The sequence below is a fragment of the Rhinoderma darwinii genome, chromosome 13 (genome assembly GCF_050947455.1).
Source record: "Rhinoderma darwinii isolate aRhiDar2 chromosome 13, aRhiDar2.hap1, whole genome shotgun sequence".
NCBI lineage: Eukaryota > Metazoa > Chordata > Amphibia > Anura > Rhinodermatidae > Rhinoderma > Rhinoderma darwinii.
In genome coordinates, this window is record NC_134699.1 from 6579686 (window position 1) to 6601335 (window position 21650).

Below are 21650 nucleotides of genomic sequence, written 5' to 3' on the forward strand. Positions count from 1 at the left end.
CCATTGAAGGATGAGCGCCAGAGAACGTGAAAGGAAAGACGACTGTGCTGTTTCTGATTGGTCAATTTAACAACTCAGTATTTCATTGGTTGCGAATTGCGCGGGCGCTTGAACCGTGCCTGAGGTGACTCAGCGGGGCTCGAATGGCCTCAGATTACCTCAGAAATGGTAAAATGTTGAAATGCAGCTTGATGTGGGCTGATGCAGCTGTAATACCCCAACATTAATGGTAGAGGGGTCAGCCTGGTTCAAGTGAGTCAGTGGCCAACATTTACTAAGCAGTTTACGCCAAGTTTTGGCGTAAACTGCGCCAGAAAATGTCACAAATGGTAACATGCGACAAATATGTTTCCAAGATTTAAGAGGAAATTTATAAAGACTGCCGATAGATACGCCAGTCTTAATATAAGGAGCGCTGGAGTAAAATGCGCCTGATTTATTAAGAGGCGCACGCGCACCTCAATAAATTCGGTGCATCTCTCGCTCGAAAGGGAAATTTAAGCCAGCTGTGGGCAGCCGTAGATTTCCGCTAGAATTACGCCAGCTCCTGGTGTAAATTATAGTAAATGTGTCGGGCCACGGCCCTTCCGCTAACCGCTTTTTAAAGTATCGAGGACGACATAAAAGCATCAAACGTTTTTTGCATAATCTTCGACTTTTGATGCATTTACTACTTTTGTTCCTCGGAGTAGAAAAGTTGATAAATTCCCCCCTAAAGTTTCTCGTCATTTGGAAAGAAAGAAGAAAAGCGGACGTTGTCTCCAAATAGACGTATATTTTAAGTCCATTGTATTCAAAAGGAATAACCGATACAGCACAGATCTTGGCGTAAATCTGTGTTTGCTGTAAGCATTCGCCTTGCCGCTAACCATTCCGAACATTTACCTTACTAAGGCCGGATTCACACGAGCGTGTGCGTTTTGCGCGTGCAAAAGGCACTTGACAGCTCCGTGTGGCAGCATCATATGGTGCGCGGCTGCGTGCTCGCGCAGCCGCCATCATTATGACACTCTGGATGTTTGTAGCACGTGGTGCTTTTCTGTTTTCATTCATACTTTTTACTGCTGTTGCGCGAATCACGCGCGTCCCACGGAAGTGCTTCCGTGTGGTGCGCGCGATTTTCATGCCCCCAATGACTTCAATGGGTGCGTGATGCGCGAAATACGCGCAAAGAACGGACAAACCCACAGTAAAAAAAAGTCTGCAGCTTGTGGACCCAGCCTGAGTAATTAATTTGTGCCTGTTCATTGCGCGATCATATGAACGATCGTTTGCCCGATCATTGACCCGTGTAAAAGGATTTTTAGTCACCATCCACTTCTATTGGAATGTTGCGCCAAAGTTGGATTAGATTGGAACTTTTGCATGTCTTTGTGACAACGTTTTTTTGATGTAATCCTGGACATATACACGTACGCAATATTTTTAAGCTTTCCTCGCACCCGATGGTGGAAGTTCGTCTTCGCTGATTGATAGAACGAAGCGGTGCTAGGAAATCGCCGTGCCCCTTTAGCTCCATTTGAATTGTTTTAACAACCACATGGCGGCCCATAAAGGCGTATTCCTTAACTTCACATTTATGGCGTATCTGTGGGATATCCCAGAACGGGGGGTCACCGGTCCCCCTATCCCGCTTCTTTGCTCGGCCATAGAAATAAATGGAGAGAGTCCCTTCTGTCTTGATGCGGTGGTGGCCGCCTCAATAGACGGAGCGGCGGTCATTTTAGAGATAAGTGCGAGTCCCAGATCTGGGACCGGCATCTATCAGACATTCATGGCATATCCTGTGGATATGCCATAAAAGTCCCAGTTTAATAGTCAATTGCTGACCCCTTCAAAAAGGGCACAGGAACTTTTTAGCGCCTGGCACATCATTCTTGCGATTGGCAGGGGTCCCAATGCTCGGAATCCCACCAGTTGGACATTGATCGTATATCGAAGCATTAGGCTGGGTTCACATGACCATGTTACGTCCGTAATGGACGGAACATATTTCAGCCGCAAGTCCCGGACCGGACACAGTGCAGGGAGCCGGGCTCCTAGCATTATCGTTATGTACGACGCTAGGAGTCCCTGCCTCTCCGTGGAACTACTGTCCTGTACTGAAAACATGATTACAGTACAGGACAGTTGTCCTGCAGCGAGGCAGGGACTCCTAGCGTTGTACATAACTATGATGCTAGGAGCCCGGCTCCCTGCACTGCGTTCGGTCCGGGACTTGCGGCTGAAATACGTTCCGTCCATTACGGACGTAACATGCTCGTGTGAACCCAGCCTTATGCCTTCAGTGTCTCAAGTGGAGAAAACTGTTCACATCTGTGTCTTGGTTTCTGTGTATAATAGAAACCACAGCGCAGTACCGGATCCTATGACAAACACTACCGGCGTCCCGGCGGATCTAATCCAGAAATGATATTTAATTTTATTAATTGATGGTTTATTTTCTTACCAGGAGAGGCAAAAAAGTCACAACTGCTGTTCATCGCAGGAAAGTCGTGGCCAGGAGTGTTACATACAGAAGGTTTCCAGGTTGGAAAAGTAAATTTTTTTTTTCTATACTTGACATTGTAAAAACAAACAGAATAATAAGCAAAAACAGATAATTAAGGCCCTGGTCACATCAGCGTTGGCTTTCCGTTCCGGGGTTCCGTCTGAGGTTTCCGTCGGGTGAACCCCGCAACGGAAAGTGAAACTGAAACCACAGCTTCCGAAGCTGTGGTTTCAGTTTCACTTTCCGTTGCGGGGTTCACCCGACGGAAATCTCAGACGGAACCCCGGAACGGAAAGCCAAGGCTGATGTGAACGGGCCCTAAGGCCTCATGCACACGACCGCATTGGTTTTGCCGTCTGCAAAACCACGGGTCCGTTGCGGTCCATCGGACTGCAGAAAACCCTCGCTGTATATCTGTCATCAGGACTCACCAATCCACAACACTTCACCAGAATTAGTGAATCCGCAAATCCGGACCGTAAAAATGACTTGTCCTGAGTATTTGCGGTCAAGATTTCCGGCAGATGTTTGTAGGCGTAATGGAGCCGTGTTTTCAGGCGTAATTCGAGGCATAAAACGCCCGAATTACGTCTGGAAACAGTGCGTGTGAACATACCCTTACTGCTAATACGTGAGTCTAGGATACAATATGATTGGAGCTGTATTCACACATAAAGTTTTTATGGCCAGGTTCACACCAGATTTTGTTGCGGAAAATCGGCAGCATAATACAGTAGCAGCAGAGTGGATGAGATTTGACCAATTCCCATCCACACGCTGCGTAAATGATAAGAGAAAAAAAAAACGCTCAGAAATTGACCTGCGGCGCGTTATTTTAAATCTGCAGCTTGTCAATTGTATTTGCGTAATCACTACTCTTTTGTTGCAGGTTTTCCTCTTTGAATTCAATGGGGAGGTAAAACCCGCAACAAATAGCAGATGTTGTGTTTTTTGCGGCGAAAATCTGCAAAATCGGCCCAAAAAAAAATGCTAATCTTATACTTACCCAGAAGTCTGTGCTTCTGCGTCCAGATTGGCCTCCTGGGATGACGTTTCATCCCATGTGACTGCTGCAGCCAATCACAGGCTGCAGAGATCACATGGTATGAAACTTCACCCCAGGGCTGCAGAGCGTCAGGATGTCGGAGGGACACGTCGCCATGGTAAGTATATCCTTTTATTTTATTTTTTTCATTGCAGGATTTCTGCGGCCGACATTCCGGGGGAAAAACTGCACCACAATTTGGTGTGGTTTTTCATCCGGGATTCCCTGCGGGCAACAGGGCGCATACGCTGTGTACCTTTACGCAGTGTATCCGCCCTGTGTGAACATAGCCTAAGGCCTCATGCACACGACCGTAAAAACACCCGTTATTACGGGTCGTAATTACGACCCGTAATAACGGGCTCATAGACTTCTATTGGCCACGGGTACCTTCCCGTTTTCTTACGGGAAGGTGCCCGTGCCGTTGAAAAAGATAGAACATGTCCTATTTCAGGCCGTAATAACGGCACGGACAGTCCATAGAAGTCTATGGAGCTCCCGTAATGACGGGTGGCTACGTGTGTGCACCCGTCATTACGGGAGCGTTGCTAGGCGACCTGGTAAATAGTCACTGTCCAGAGTGCTGAAAGAGTTAACTGATCGGCAGTAACTCTTTCAGCACCCTGGACAGTGAATTCCGATCACAATATACAGCAACCTGTAAAAAAAAAAAGACGTTCATACTTACTGAGAACTTCCTGCTTCCTCCAGTCCGGTCTCCCGGCCGTTGCCTTGGTGACGCGTCCCTCTCGACATCCGGCCCGACTTCCCTGGATGACGTTTCAGCCCATGTGACCGCTGCAGCCAATCACAGGCTGCAGCGGTCACATGGACTGCCGTGTCACCCAGGGAGGTCGTACTGGATGTGAAGAGAGGGACGCGTCACCAAGACAACGGCCGGTAAGTATGAATTTCTTTAACTTTTATTACAGAAAGGGCTGCCCCTTCTCTCTATCCTGCACTGATAGAGAGAAGGGGCTGCCGATTAGTGCAGTGTAATTTTGCAGCCAAAAATGGGCCCGTAAATACTGGTGCAAAACGGGTCAAATACGTGTGACACCGGACCCGTATTTACGCCAGTATTTACGGGTGGGAAAAAATACGGTCGTGTGCATGAGGCCTTACAGTGTTTTTTTATTTCTTTTTTTTAGTGCGACCAGCTGATATACTAAAATCTATATTAAAATATAAAATGTACCACATACAACTGCGTTTTGGTTTGTGCCGTTTTTGAGGCAATTATGTGGTCAGTGCCGTTTTTTCTCAAACGCAGCATGCTCTGGGTATGGCGTTTTTCAGTCTTAAAAACGTCAGAAAAAATGCATGTACAAAATTGCCTGAAAAATTCTGTGTAAAGAAGGCCTAAAGGGGTTGTCCATCTTGGAGAACCATTCTTCATTGAGCAGGTTTCCCAGAAACGAGCTGATTGACAGCCCCCTTCTATATGTCCTATTACAAACACTGACAGCCCCTTTGTAGGGGGGACGCAGCGCTCATCCCCTTCAAAACAGATGATCGGCGGGGGTGCCGGGAGTCGGACCCTGACCGATCATTTATTGATGGCCTATCCTGAGGATATTTTTTGGGACCGGACAACCCCTTTAATTCCAATATCCTAGCCCTCCATGACTCATTCACGAGTTTAGAAAGCTGAGATATGAGGTGCTGTTCGGTTGGGTCTTCACTTTGTGGAGCTGCTGCGTTACTTGTCCTTGTGCTGTCTGTGACACGGTGGGAACATTGTGGTCACTAGTGATTTTTTTTAAATGTGCATCTCAGCATGGTTAAAAATAAATGTAAAGCAGCTCTCTGCCAACTAACATCTCCCTATGTCTCAGCTTCCTGGACCCTCGTGGTATGAATGGTGGGATGTTGATACGAGAAGTTACTGCAGTCACACCTGCATTGTTCGGTTGTGTGTGAATGGGTGGAGTTAGGCTTTAAAGGGTAACTAAACTTTAAAAAGTTTTTTGACATGTCAGAAGTTTTGATTGGTGGGGGTCCGAGCACTGAGACCCCCTCCGATTACTAAAACAAAGTAGCAGAAACACTTACGTGAGCGCTGTGCCGCTTCGTTCCAGATCGGCTTTACTCGGAAAACCGAGCGAGCAGTGTATGGGCTCGTAGACTTTCTGTAGAGCCCGAAGACCGCTCCGAGGATAGCCGATCAGAAACAAAGTGGCGCAGCGCTCACCTGAGAATTTCTGCTGCTTCGTTTTAGCGATCGGTGGGGGTCTCAGTGCTCGGACCCCCACCGATCAAAACTTCTGACATGTCCCTATGACGTGTCAAAAGTTTTAAAAAAGTTTAGTAACACTTTAACTTTAGAGGTACCCAATTCTCATATTGCACATGAAGGGTGGGGGTGTTATATTATTGTTTATTTTCTGTAGGGCTCAAGGTGAGGGGATCTCTAGATAATCATAAGTATAATATAACCTTGATTTAATTTTATTTTGAGTCCCCCCCCCCCCACCCAAAAACTATATTTCACATTATATGTAAAAAAAAAACGTATAGAGGTTCAAGTTGCTAAATTGCCTTCCAACGAATGAGAAGTTACTGAAATTCTAGAAAGACATAAAAATCTTCTTGTTTTTGTTTAATAATAATCAAATATTTTTTTTTTTAATGCAGGGTAAGTTGTCATATTGGAGACGCGGCAGCCGTACGCCCGGCTTCTTGGCTGTGAAGGAGATCTGTTTGATTGGAATAGAAAATAGCTACGAGATAACATAACAGATCAGACACAGGTAAGTGCTAAAATACCACAATCTGACGACCATAAACGACAATCACAATAATCGCAATCGCTCTCAACTTTGTCAAAAACGCATACGGTTTTACATGTTGATACTGTCATGTTTCATGGTAAAACTGACTGCACCCTGGTCGCACATCAACTGTTAGGGTCTGTTCACACAATGAACAAAATACGTCTGAAAATACGGAGCTGTGTTGAAGGGAAAACAGACGTTTTTTTGAGCAACTCGCGTTTTTCGCCCCTAAGGATATGTTCACACGACCTCTTTTCAGACCTAATGGAGGCGTTTTACGCCTCGAATTACGCCTGAAAAGACGGCTCCAAAACGTCGGCAAATATCTGCCCACTGTTTACAATGGGTCTTACGATGTTCTGTGCCGATGACCTGTCATTTTACTCGTCGTTGTCAAATTATGGCGCGTAAAATGACGGCTCGTCAAAAGAAGTGCAGGACACTTCTTGGGACGTTTTTGGAGCCATTTTCTCATAGACTCCAATGTAAACAGCTCCAAAAACAGCCGTAAAAAACGCGAGTTGCTCAAAAAACGTCTGAAAATCAGGAGCAGTTTTCCCTTCAACACAGCTCCGTATTTTCAGACGTATTTTGTTAATCGTGTGAACATACCCTTATGTGTGGCCTTTACTCTTAAGCATTAGGCTATGTTCACATGGTAAACCAAAAACGGCCGTAAAATATCGAAAACAGACCCAGAATTTCAGCCGTTTTTTAATCAACTTGCGTTTTTTCCAGCTGTTTTTATATTGATTCAATGAAAAACGGCTCCAAAAAAGAAGTGACATGCACATGTTTTTAAAAACGGCCGCATAAAAAATGCCCCGTGGGAACGGAACGCCGTTTTTCCCGTTGAAATCAATGGGCAGATGTTTCGAGGCGTTCAGTCCCCATACTTTCAGCTGTTTTTTCTGAGAGTTTACGTCCCGAAAAACGGCTGAAAATAGGCCGTGTGAACATCGCTTTATTCAGATGAACGCGTGTCAAATCGGACAATTTGCACCCGTGCAGTCTATTGAGGGATCCATGAAAACGGACAAAAATAGGACGTGTCCTATTTTTTCACGGGCTGTTCACGCGGTCCGTTAAATCAACGGCCGTGTGAACTGCCCCATAGAAATACATGCAACCGCAAACAAAAACGGCCGTCACACGGATGATTTACACGTTTGTCTGAATAAGGCTTTATAGGGTTTAATCAGACGATTTGCATTAATGGGACCGAACAGGTTCCAGATTGTCACTTTTAATATTAATGAATTATTAGGGTATGTGCACACACACTAATTACGTCCGTAAGTGACGGACGTATTTCGGCTGCAAGTCCCGGACCGAACACACTGCAGGGAGCCGGGCTCCTAGCATCATACTTATGTACGACGCTAGGAGTCCCTGCCTCGTTGCAGGACAACTGTCCCGTACTGTAATCATGTTTTCAGTACGGGACAGTTGTCCTGCAGCGAGGCAGGGACTCCTAGCGTCGTACATAAGTATGATGCTAGGAGCCCGGCTCCCTGCACTGTGTTCGGTCCGGTACTTGCAGCCGAAATACGTCCGTCAATTACGGACGTAATTAGTGTGTGTGCACATACCCTGAGACCGCTATAGAAAATAGTTAAAACATTTATTTTAAGTGTATATTCACACGGTGCGATCATACTGCCTTTTTTTTTTCATGAATTTAATAAAGTTGCAATAAAAAAAGTGATTGGACTGCATCATGTGAATAGGCCCTAAGGATGGAAGACTTCTAGGAAGCCCCCTAAAAAATGCACTTATTTTTTGTTCTCATAGGAGTCTTTAAATCGGTTTGATCAGTCTTCCGCGTCAGGTCGTTTATTACACTTTATCTTTATCCTGGTTTTGCGCTAAAAACAAATGCGGACTTTTGGAATTTCTAGATTATTCATCGAGTAATCGCATCTTGTACGCAGCGCAAAATATTATGTAAACAGGGAGATGTGCGGCTTACGTGATGGAAATGTATGGGGACGAACGATCGTACTAACGATCGCTCGTCCCCATACATAACTGATCGTGGCTCGGAGCAAACGAGCGCCGATCAAGAAACGTTCTCATTGATCGACGCTCGTTTTCACGGCCCATATTGGCCCGTGTTAAAGGACCCTTAGAGTAGGGGCTCTCCAGCAGGGGAGAAATGTATGGATTCCTCCATAGTAAGGCTGAGTTCACACGGGGCGGATACGCTGCGTAAAAGCACACAGCGTATCCACCCTGTGCGCCGCAGGGAATTCTGGGCAAAAAACGTACCAATCTGTGGTGCAGTTTTTCGCCCAGTGTGTCACCTGCGAAAAACTGCATGACTTCACTGGACTGACCCGCTGCAGCTTGTGATTGGATGAAGCGTCATCCCAGGAGGCCAGCCTCTGGCGTCATCCAACCAGGCCTCCTGGGATGATGTTGCATCCCATGTGACCGCCGCTACAGCCTGTGATTGGCTGCAGCAGTCACATGGGATGAAACGTCATCCCAGGAGGTTGGCCTGGAGGAAGAAACAGAGACTACTAGGTAAGTATAAGATTTTTTTTATTTGCGTTTTATGTGTCAGAATCACTGCGAAACCGCCGCAAAAAACACAACTGCTATTTGTTGTGGGTTTTACCTCCCATTGAATTCAATGGGGAAAACCCGCAACAAATAAGCAGCGTTTGCGCAAATACAATTTTAAAATTCCACACCGCAGGTTCATTTCTGAGCGTTTTTTCCAGTCAGTATTTACGCAGAATGTGGATGAGATTTGTTTTATCTCATCCACTTTGCTGCTACTGTATTCTGCTGCGGATTTTCTGCAACAAATTCCCTTACGGAAAATACGCAGTATTTACGCAACGTGTGAAGGGTGTTAGAAATCACGGGCTTATAGAATAAAACTAGATAGAAGGTTATGATGTGCTGGGAGTAGAAGGAACCAAAAATACCTCCATAAAACACTTGGAAGGAAGCAATTACCTAATGATTCCTCTTAGGCTGGATTCACACGAGCATGTTCGGTCCGTAAAGGACGGAACGTATTTCGGCCGCAAGTCCCGGACCGAACTCAGTGCAGGGAGCCGGGCTCCTAGCATCATAGTTATGTACGACGCTAGGAGTCCCTGCCTCTGCGTGGAACTGCTGTCCCGTACTGAAAACATGATTACAGTACGGGACAGTTGTCCGACAGCGAAGCAGGGGCTCCTAGCGTCGTACATAACTATGATACTAGGAGCCCGGCTCCCTGCACTGTGTTCGGTCCGGGACTTGGGGCCGAAATACGTTCCGTCCTTTACAGACGTAACATGCTCGTGTGAATCCAGCCTAATCCACCACACAATAACCGCATTGGGTATCCTTTCTGGCTAGTCCCCAAGCTTCACTCTGTAGACCGATGGCTTCCATATTTTGCACTGATGAGGACTAACAAGAAATAGATTGTTGCAAGTTGGGATACACGGCTCTTAGCAACAGGCGTGAAAGGAAATAAATTGCATGACCAGTTACCCCAAAAAAAAAATGAGAACCCTTTTTGTTTTAGACTTGTGATGGACGTGATGACATGCAAATACCTTCTACGGGAACGCTGGACTAAAAGTGAAATAAAAGAGATAATAAAAGTGAAAGCAAAAAATATTACCAGCCACCTCTGGACAGTTTTCCTTCATTATAGACTTCCATACATTATACTTTCATTATAGACTTCCATACATTATACTTTCATTATAGACTTCCATACATTATACTTTCATTATAGACTTCCATACATTATACTTTCATTATAGACTTCCATACATTATACTTTCATTATAGACTTCCATACATTATACTTTCATTTGCGGACATCATTTAACGTACTTTATGTCATTCACATAAAAGACTAAAACACGTTTCAAAATAATGTTATTTTAATTAAAATCTATAAATTTGCTGAACATATGTACAGATATTCACTTGACACAGTCCTGATCTCAAGGTCGACCACCCAAAGATTATTGTCCAAACCACCGTGACGGTGGATCCCCTCCCCCCATCATAAGCCATCATCACCGTGGATCCCCTCCCCCATCATAAGCCATCATCACCGTGGATCCCCTCCCCCATCATAAGCCATCATCACCGTGGATCCCCTCCCCCATCATAAGCCATCATCACTGTGGATCCCCTCCCCCATCATAAGCCATCATCACCGTGGATCCCCTCCCCCATCATAAGCCATCATCACCGTGGATCCCCTCCCCCATCATAAGCCATCATCACCGTGGATCCCCTCCCCCATCATAAGCCGACTGTACGCAGCGTTGACATGTGCCCATCTCTATGATTTGATTTCCTGCGTACACCGCCATCCAGAGATATGACCGGCCCCGACCGATATTCTGGAAGCTTTTCCTTGGCGTCTGTTGGACCTCTCAACCATTTTCTGTTTTGCGTAGAAAATTAAAATGATTGGGCCCCATAATCTTTCAGTTCCACTTTGTGGTCGGTGGGAAGACGCAGATCATCTTTGGGGCATACGTAACGTGTTCAGTCCTCGCACTTTTAGGCAGTTTCCGGGGTGTTCTCTTCTTGGGGCCTGTGAAGACAGTTCGGTTCGTTGTTAGTGCACATTGTCTATGGCAGAGGTTTACAGTGTTTTCTTACATTTTCCTGCCCCTCTGTTAGTTGGCAAATAACTGGGAAAAGGAGCTGCCTCTGAATGTGGCGTCAGGAATGACATCAGTCCTATATTATTGTCATCAGGTCAGCCCTAAATAATGCTAAACGATGCTCATACCCCTATATATATATATCTCAGCAAATCATTGTATGTAATCCGCATTGAGCTGATGCCTGGTCACTCTCCAGTTATCAAATATTAAACATTGTCCTGTCAATTGCTGAAAATTTAATTTTAAGGTCGGGAAATTCCCCCAATATATATATATACATGCTGACAGACTATCATTAGCCTAATTCATGCTATAGGAGTGTTTTTTTGGCGTACGTTAGGCCAGTATACCTTTGCCTCAGTTGTATTGTATGGCATAGTGGACTATGCTTTTCAATACAACCAGTGGCGTAACTACCGCTGTAGCAGCCATAGCGGCTGCTACAGGGCCCGCGGCATGAAGTTGCCCGTGACACCCGCAGTCATGGCACCCCTTGCCCGGTGGCACCGCTAAGGCTGCTACAACGGTAGCGACACCACATTCAATAGTATCTGCGTTCTTAGATACGCAGATACTATTGAAAGCTATGGCAGAGCAGGGCGGTAATCTCCCTGCTCTGCCACTTACTAGGCTACAGGCCGTTCGACCTACAGCCTATCAGGTGCAGGAACAGGATCCCTGCGCAGGCTGGCGTGATGATGTCACTTGATCACGCCAGCTTACGCAAGGAGCCCATCGGCAATGATTCTCTCTATCTACAGGAAGGTGGGCTGTATGGCGCTATCTACAGGAGGGGGGGCTCTTTGGCGCTATCTACAGGAGGGGGCTGTATGGCGCTAAATACAGGGGGGGCTGTATGGCACAATCTACAGGGGGGGCTGTATGGCACAATCTACAGGGGGGGCTGTATGGCACAATCTACAGGGGGGGGCTGTATGGCACAATTTACAGGGGGGGGGCTGTATGGCACAATCTACAGGGGGGGCTGTATGGCACAATCTACAGGGGGGGGCTGTATGGCACAATCTACAGGGGGGGCTGTATGGCACAATCTACAGGGGGGGGCTGTATGGCACGCTATCTACAAGGGGAGGTGGGCCGCGCTATCTACAAGTGGGGTGTGACACTGTATACAGGGGGGCTGTATGGCACTATCTACAGGGGGCGCTATCTACAGGGGGCGCTATCTGCAGGGGGCGCTATCTGCAGGGGGCGCTATCTGCAGGGGAGGGCTGTGGGTGGCACACATTGGATTGGGGGCCCAGCCTTTCCTAATTACGCTCCTGATTATAACTGTATACGTATTATATAATGCTGCAGCGCGATGTCTTTAACTCATTTGGACCTGCGTCCGGTGTTGTCGTTTTTGTGTCCCCCTAGCATTTTCTTGCGTTGGAAAGTTAGTGTAACGTCTGGAGGGTATAAGAATTTCAGTACTTTAGATGTCAATTTCATTTGGGATAAACAACTAATGTCCAATAATGTTATTTTTTTAATAAAGTAATAAATAAATCTAAATATACATCCGAATCACATTGATATGTTTGTAAAGAAATAAATGCAATTGTTCCAGATGGTCTTCACAGTCACCCCGACGTGTGCAGGTTCATTTGCATATTAACGCTACAAAAACATGGGCGTTCAGGCGTTGACTCTGGAACCTTCGTGTCAATTGTATACAAATGTGTGAATATAAAAAGCTGCAAAAATCAGCCAGTAAGTGAAATAACCCCGAACCCCCATCATTGTGATCTTCTAATTCCCATTATTACACATATATAAAGCATATGACGAGCTGTAGACGAGCGCCGGGGTCAGAGGGGTCTCATTAGATTATATGGCTGTGGTCCTAATGCAACAAATTTCTTTCGCCTCCAGCCAAAAATAGTCCTTGAATGTTTTTTCTTCCTTCTGTTACTCTAGGCTGCTGGACTTGATGGAATCGCAATCAAGTAAAGCTCCTTCCAGACCCGAAATCCAAAATTTTCAATGCCTTTTTATACCCGGCTTTATATCATTCATAAGTCGTTATTCAGACGACCGTATTTTACGCCCGCGGGCCGTCCGTTGAAATAACCGACAGCACACGGCCCCACGCAAATCGATGGAGCTATTCACACATGTGTCCGTGGCGTTAAACTCACTGCATGTCTGTTTTTGCGGACCACGACGCCCATTGAAGCTGTAAAAAAACACGGACGTCATCCGTGGGCTGTTTGTTTTTCACGCATTTTTTGCTAAAAAAAACGTGAAAAACAAAACAGGAAGTGTGGAAACGCAGAGGTGAAAAACTGATGCCACATGGAACGGATATGCATGAAATAGACTCTGTTTGTTTTTGCGACGCGAAACGGACACGCTCGTCTGAATAAAGCCTTCCATTGAGAAGCAGCTAGAACTTTCCCGTGATTTATAATTCAACATTCAAGAACAAAAAAATGATAAGATAAATTTGTCTCGCGTGTGCAATCCCTATTGTCACGGGACTCTATAGATACGCGATATCACAACAACCACACACGACGGAGGAGTTTATAGAAAACTTTATAACCCGTCCGATAAATTTCAATTTCCCTCGTTCGCATGGGGTCATTTTTGGCTTCATATTAATATTTTGGTTCTGTGAAACGATGAATTTTTTGGGTTTTTTGGATCATTAGTAGTGAAAATCCGGCCATAGACGGAAAGATTTGTCCTCAATCCAACCAGTGTAGCGTCCGGACACTGGGCTATGCACTAAATGATGGGAATGTTTTTGGTTTTTTACGTGTAATTATCATCCCGATACAAATCCGTGCTTGTATTGTATTAGACAGAACAATAATTTTTAGGCTCATGTTTATTTTATCAGTATTTCGAGGGATTCTGACACTTTCCATTTCCTTGATGACATTAGTTTTTGGAATAAAAGGCTTTACTTACCCCCTTTCTTTGGTTGCTGAGGCAGAAGGTGCAGATGCTGCGCGGCAGTTTCCCCTCGGCTTCATCCCTGGTCCTGTAGACGGTACTGAAGCACGGCTGTCCGTCCTCGCAGCCTTCCCCTAGTAGCAGGACATTGGCCAAGTGGGAGATATAACTGGAGGCTAATCGCAGAGTCTCGATTTTGGAGAGTTTTCGATCTACCGGCTCAGTGGGGATCAGCGTGCGCAGGGCGGTAAAGGCGGTGTTAACACTTTGTGTCCGGTCTCTTTCCCGAGCGTTGGCCGCTTGCCTCTGCTTCACCACCACCACCTGTCCGGGCTTCCTGGGAACCTTTCTCCGCTTTGCCGAAGTTTCGTAGCAGCCGTAGGATTGATCTGAAGCGTCGCTCTCGCTCCTGTTCTCCTCGTCCTCAGACATCATACAAACATCCGGATAAATCACGTGGGCGGGCATGGATCGCAGCATGGTAAAAGCCATGCTTTGTCTACCACCAACGCCTGGCACTGGTTACCGGGTGCTCTGTAATACGGCTGCAAATCTTCAATAGTCGCCCACGTTCCAAGCCGAGTCCTTAATTCCCTTTTCTGGTAATTGCACTTTGTCTGTATTATGGCTCATAAGGAGGCCTGATGGTTCTCCGAGCTCTTGCCTGTGAATTTAATTCTCCTAATGTCTTCACAGCTGTTCATGTAGTTCCCTCCCCGCAGCAAGAAAGGAGGAGTTGCATTAAGCTCTGGTGGCTCCTTAGGAATCTCTATATATAATACATGGGAGGGACTACCGGCAGCCGCTCTCCACTAGCAAATGGCCCCGCCGGGTGCAGGGAGCTTCTGTTTATATAGCTCTTCAAGTCGCATGTCATGGATTTTTTTTTTTCTGTAAATGGGAAGTAGAATTTGCACTTTTTTTTTTTTGGCATGTGGAGCGACGTGTCCGTCCAGTTAACCTTTTGCTTCCTAGCAGGCAAACAGTTAAACGACATGCAATTTATTGACGTTGCGTTCATGGGCATCAGGCCATTTTCCTTGTGTCTCCTCTCTGCATCTACCGAACTGTTCATACCGGTGTATACTAAGGCCCTGTTCACACAGAGTTTTTTGCCGTGAAAACCGCTCCGCAAAAACCGCCCGAAAATGATTTCAATGGGAGTTTCCAAGGGAATCCGATCAGAAACTAAGCGGCCCAGCGCTCACCCAAGTGCTTCTTCCGCGCCATTTTAGCAATCGGTGGGGGTCTTAAATTTTCTTAAGATTTACACGAGTGTGTGCGTTTTGCGGGCGCAAAAAACGCGGCTTTTTGCGCCCGCAAAAGGCACTTGACAGCTCCGTGTGTCATGATCATATGGTGCGCGGCTGCGTGCTTTTCGCGCAGCCGCCATCATTATGACACTCCGTTTGTATGTTTGTAGCACGTGGTGGTTTTCTGTTTACATTCATAGTTTGACAGCTGTTGCGTGAATCACGCGCGTCCCACGGAGGTGCCTCCGTGCGGCATGCGTGATTTTCACGCACTCATTGACTTCAATGGGTGCGTGATGCGCGAAAAACGCAGAAATATAGAACATGTCGTGAGTTTTGCGCAGCGGACTCACGCTGCGCAAAACTCACGGACTGTCTGCACGGCCCCCTAGACCAACATAGGTCCGTGCGACGCGCGTGAAAAGCACGGACGTAATACACGTTCGTGTAAATCCGCCCTAATGCATAGAACAAGAGGAAAGCGGGTGATTGTGTGTCCTGCAGGTGCTGCCCGCTCTGGAGAGGGTTCAATAAGTTTCATAAGTACTGGACATATTTTAGGAACATTTAGGAAACCTTTTTATTCCTGGAGAATTGCATTGGAGACCGGTATAGGCACAGATTAGTGCAGCGCGGAGGCTTTTACTATGCACTGTCCTTCCATTTCCATTTGAATACATTAAGTTATATTCCTTCATTATTTGGTGGATTGTACTTTCTAACATGAGAATTAATTTTGTTCAACGGCTGGTTGTCCATGAGAAGGTGTATACACCGGGGTGGTCTGTTGAGACCCCCACCAATCACTAAAACAAAGTGCACTAGTGCTTACTATGTTCTTCTGATTGGGACTGCTCCACGTTTCAATTCTCATGAGTGAAGGTAACTGGGTTTTACAGTCCCATTGGTTTAAACGGGAGCACTTTTATCTTCACTTGAAGATACAAAGATCGCAGAGTGATGTGAATATGTCAAGATGTCAAAAACGAAGTTACAGCAGCCATTATTAACAGTCATGGAGTTAGTCACAGAGTCATCCGGACTGCATCAAAGTGCATAGCCCCTACAATCATGTTTCCTTTCTTTAGTGCGCTCGGCTCTGGATTTACACTGAATTCAATGCAGTGCCTTAACTAGTGCAGTCTAGGAGCGAATAGCAAGAGGAGCGTTGTCCATCTGGCGGTAAACACTAGGGTAAGAGCCATATTATTCCATCATATCCTAAATAGTCTTTTTCTATTTTAATATTCAGTGTGGCTCAACACCACTTGTGGTATTGAAAAGTAGCTGGCTACCTACAGTCATTTTTATAGATTGTGGTGTATAGAGCGCAGCATTTACAGGAGCTGCCATCATCTACATGTCGTGTAGTCTGCTGACGCGTTGTCAGCAAAATCATACATAGCGATTTAGTTAAAGGGGTTCTCTGCTTTGGACAATGGCATGGGGACCCCCTGCTGGAACCCTCAGCAATCAACTTTTCTCTGTGAAGAAACTTAGCAGTAACTGTTTCATTTCCCTGCAGCGCCAACACAGGTGAAATCAAGCATTACACATTGTCCATTCATATCAATGTGTTTGTGTAAGGCTAGGACAGGTCCTCCTAATTGCTAGATGCTCTTTGTAGCCAGAGGAGGATCCTGAATGGAGGACCCCCCACTATTATCTCAGATTTCTCTAAAGGGGTGTATGAAAATGGGTTTTCTAAACCGGATAACCCCTTTACATAACTATATTTTAGGCAAATGCTGTTAATGGAATTCTCTAATATTTTCTGTAAGGCCTCATGCAAACCACCGTAGCCATGCGCACGGACCATGATTACGGCCCGGACAGCCCAAGGAGTGTCATCCGCGGGCCGTCCGCAATCACGGACCGTGCGCACACAAGATGTACATTGACTTCAAGGACCCAATTGCGGTCCGTATAATGACATGTCCTTTTTTTTTTTTGCGGGACGGACTCTGGGCATTGGTACAGATGAAGCGACAGGATACATTGGGCAGGTTTTACTCGTGCAAATATCTCCGTACACATCACCCTATAGGACCAATGGCTCACTATCGTCCTACGTATCATGGCGGGCAGCTTTATTCATCACTTTCACTAGACAACCTGTAACGACCTTCACTGAAGGTCACATACAAACATAAAATAAACCTACTTGGAAGGAGTTCAGGGTCTGCCCGTTGCAGAAGTATTCACGCGGCTTATGTTTATCTTATCTCCCACTTCCGGAAGAAATGAAATATGACTGAGAGACTTCCTCTATCATCTGCTCCCGTTTAGTAGAACTATTTTCTTAGCTCCCCTTTCTCCGCTGTGATCCAGACGTTTCCCTGCTTCCTGGCATCAGTCAGACGAGGGAAGCTGCTGAAATGAAGTCGTCCTTTATGCTCAGATCTGGGAGTGAAATCTTGTAGGGTCGCTACCTCGTTACAGTACAGATGTCTGGTACGGGGAATTATACTCCCAGCCCATGTGGCGCGTCTATGTCTGCAGCGAGATCAGGAACTCATTAAATATTCCCATCTGCTTTCCTCCAATATTTGTCAACTACCTGTCTCCATTCCGCTTCACGATTCAGCAATACCATGACTTTTTTTCATTGTGCGTGAGATATTATCCGGCTCGGATTATAATGTGTTTAAATAACCCCGTCTCAGCTGCTGATCTGCGCCCCCTGAAGGTTTTCCATCACTGTTTATATTCGCACGTCTTGTTTTCGTTGGGGCACCGAGACTCCCGTAGACCCTCACGAGTCACGGCAGAATTTTACAAATCATTTTGCTGCAATCTTCTCAAGAAATGTAAAATTTGTTTCTATCCCTTCCCCCCGGTAATAAATCACAATTGTCTCCCGTTAAATTGTAGCGCTGGAAAGTCGTGCAAATCTCGGCAAGAAGAGGGTTAAGATTTGCCTTCCATATAGAACGGAAATAAGTCTTTTGGGGGAGACCACAAGGGGGCAATTTACCTTTTCCATTTGTCTGCCATAACTCTGTAAATAATCCCCAAACGCTGCGTATGTGGACACGTCCCCTGAAATGGGAGCCTCAAGACCAAATATGGAGAGGGAAGGGATAATGGATACCTTGCGGGGAAGTGAGGGGTCACCTTCAACTTTGTAACTCACAAGACAAAAGATATAGAATGACTTTCACTGTTTGTCTCCTGTCATTTCTGCAGTGGAAACTTTGTATCTATAGTTCTTGGAATTCGATGACTTTAAAATCGGAAAATAAACTCTAAGGAATGGGAAATGGGACTTGAACCCCCATCTGAACGGATGAATTCAGTCTGCTGTTTATATTTTTATTGTTTCGATTATTTTTATCTAATATTAATTAGCAAAATTTCTCTAATTTGGCATCTGAAAAAGTATACTAACATAATCAATGAAACGATTTCATAGGATGAGAAGCGAAAGGCTGATTAGAGATAATGGGACGCCTCTTGATTAAAAAAAACAAACGGATAGACAATTTTTTTTTGTTCGCAATTTCATTTTAGGACGTCTTCATGGATGTTCTGTACCGCTAGGCCTCATGCACACGACCGTGTATTTACGTCTGTATACTATCCGCCGTTGCAGTACTGCAATGGTGGATAGTATAGAACACATTCTATTCATTGGCCAATGCACACGACCGTGGTTTCCACAGCCACGGTCCGTGCATTGCCCGGAGCCCGGACCACAAAAAAAAATTGGACATGTTATTATACGGTCTGCAATTGCCACATCTTGTGTGTGCAAGGTCTGTGATTGCGGACGGACCGCGGATGACGCTCCGCTGCCCGTCCGTGCCGTAATCACGTACCATGCGCACCTCTATGGTCGTGTGCATGAGACCTTACAAGTAAACAGTGTGCTCGACCGCCGCTCTATTGAAACCCCTCCTAGCCACGGTCATATGGCTCCAAGTTCTAGCGATCAGGGGGGGTCCAAGCTGTCCACCAGCGATCTAACATTTATCGCCATTCCAGTCTATATGTGATAAATGCTTTTCACTGTAATTCCCCTTTGAAGATGATAATATTTTCTTAAGTTATAGATTTACTTAGACATTTTCTGGATACAAAGTGGCCCACGCTGTATGATAAATCTGGTACTTCGTGCTAGACAATTTTTTTCTTGCTTATAAGGGTACGTTCACACGGCAGCGTCCAATACGCCTGAAATTACGGAGCTGTTTTCAGGCGAAAACAGCTCCTGAATTTCGGCCGTAATTGCTCGTACTCGCGTTTTTTGCGCCGTCAATTACGGACGTAATTGGAGCTGTTTTTCAATGGAGTCAATGAAAAACGGCTCCAATTACGTCTCAAAAAGTGACAGGCACTTCTTTGACGCGGCGTCTTTTTAAAAAAAGCCTGTGTGCACAGAACATCGTAACCCCATTGATTTCAATGGGCAGATGTCTGCAGGCGGTTTGGAACCGTATTTTCGGACGTAATTCGAGGCGTAAAACGCCCGAATTACGTCCTTAAATAGGGCGTGTGAACATACCCTAACACCACCTTGGTAGGCTTAGTTTACGACTACATTTTGGCACACTTCGGCACATTTTGAGCCATGTCTCCTTTTTGTTAAGCGATGGACACGTTTGAAAAGTGTCTAGTGAGGCGCAAACATCTGTTCTTTTTGGCGCAAATAAATAATACATTTGTCTAAATTGATTATTGATAAGCACAAAAAAAGGCGCAATTTAAGCAGGAATTCGGGCGCAACAACACAATACAATTTCAGTTCTGCAATACTAAGAATAAGATGTTTAAGATTTACTGTTATAGTTTTGTTCTTGCTGCCAGTATAACAATTATTCTTTATTGTTTATAGACTATGTTCACCTTTACAAACGGTTTATATATATATATATTGCTCCAACAAATCTAAAATGGAGATTTATAGATCTCCATGGTTACAGACTACAAACAAGCCCTGTGTAGTCTGATCCTGCAGTAATGTGTTAAGTCCTTCCACCTGTCCCCTATTTCTTGCTTATCTTTGAATGTATGTATGTAACTAAGTAGACTGTAAGGGTATGTTCACACACACACTATTTACGGACGTAATTCGGGCGTTTTTGCCCCGAATTACGTCCGAAATAGCGGCTCCAAAGTGTCGCCAAACATCTGCCCATTCATTAGAATGGGTCTTACGATGTTCTGTGCAGACGGTCATTTTTTTTATGCGCCGCTGTCAAAAGGCGGGGGGTAAAAAAGACGCCCGCGTCAAAGAAGTGCCTGTCACTTCTTCAGACGTAAATGGAGCCGTTTTCCATGGACTCCATGGAAAACCAGCTCAATTTAACGTCTGTAATGGACGCAGCAAAAAGCGCCTCAACATGCCGTTACGGCTGAAATTACGGAGCTGTTTTCTCCTGAAAACAGCCTCGTAATTTCAGCCGTAACGGACGCTGGCGTGTGAACATACCCTTACCACAGAGACCCATTAGTCAGCTTAGGAGCTGTATACACAAAACGGTAGAAGATTTTTGCATGAGATTATCTAGCGAAGTGGATTATTTTATTTTTGATGCATTAGAACAATGAAAGAAAAATGATACAAAGGTGGTCATAGACTTCTATGGGGAGTCCGTGCTGCAATTGCGGACAAGAATAAGACATGTTCCTATAATTTGCAGATAATTTCTGCGGCCCGGACACATAATCCGTAAATATACGGAAAGGTGTCCGTGGCCTATACAAATGAATGGGTCCGCAGATTATCCATAATTACGCATAAAAACTACGGTCGTGTGCATGGGGCCTTATTGTGGGTAGTTTTTCAGTAGACGGTGGACAATACTTTTTCTCCTTAGGGCCACTTCACACGGCCGTATTATAACTACATATGACTCCGTTATAAAGCTGCAACACCCAAACCCTCACGCGGATCTCCTGAACCAAACTTAGATTTCGTAGAAACGTGCAGGGTCTGGGTGTTAAGACCGTAATAAGTAAAATCGACACCTTTTTCCCGGCATGTACGCGAAACGCGTGAACAAATAGAACCCTAGAAATCTCATTGTAACCACCTGTCACACAACTATACATGAAAAATACATAATTTGTGTGATCCAGGATGAAAAATAAATGTTTAGATGTGTTTTATGACACAGCCAACAGCGCAGCTTCCTTTCATCCTCGAGCCGCGCACCATGACAGTTTTACGGCGCTGGTCACACCCAAGATTCTCCACTGAATTGGAGGCTGTTTTGTTTCAGTGGCACAAACTGTTCCCCACCCACGGAGAGAGCTGTTTGTACAAGCTGCAGGTGTGAATTCTTTAGAGCAGTCCACTTGTTATTTGTCCAAACAACTTAACCTCCAGGCCTAGGGAAACACGGAAGGATCTGGCCTCTACACTCACGCAGTTGGAGACACGGTTGAAGACCTTCTAGTTGATGCGGCAATGTGCCAGATTCCTGTGTCATAAATCATTGTGTCGTTTCATATTATTTTATCTGGAGCAAAATAATGGTAAAGGCTGGGGACTCCCAATCTGGGGGGGGGGGGGGTATCAGCTAATGC

At 45.4% G+C, this 21650-nt stretch overlaps 1 protein-coding gene and 1 long non-coding RNA gene across 2 annotated transcripts; one reads left to right on the forward strand and one right to left on the reverse strand.

Moving 5' to 3' along the window:
* The first annotated feature begins 152 nt into the window (after positions 1 to 152).
* On the forward strand, positions 153 to 16284 carry LOC142666088 (uncharacterized). The gene is made up of 4 exons (XR_012851637.1): positions 153 to 252; positions 2453 to 2529; positions 6174 to 6289; positions 16205 to 16284. It is a non-coding gene; the product is annotated as an uncharacterized LOC142666088 (long non-coding RNA).
* Positions 10519 to 14595, reverse strand: TCF15 (transcription factor 15). The gene is made up of 2 exons (XM_075845985.1): positions 13879 to 14595; positions 10519 to 10880 (listed from the first exon to the last, which is right to left on the reverse strand). The coding sequence occupies exons 1-2, from the start codon at positions 14353 to 14355 to the stop codon at positions 10806 to 10808; spliced, it is 552 nt and encodes a 183-aa protein (XP_075702100.1). The 5' UTR covers positions 14356 to 14595; the 3' UTR covers positions 10519 to 10805.
* Positions 16285 to 21650: the final 5366 nt, after the last annotated feature.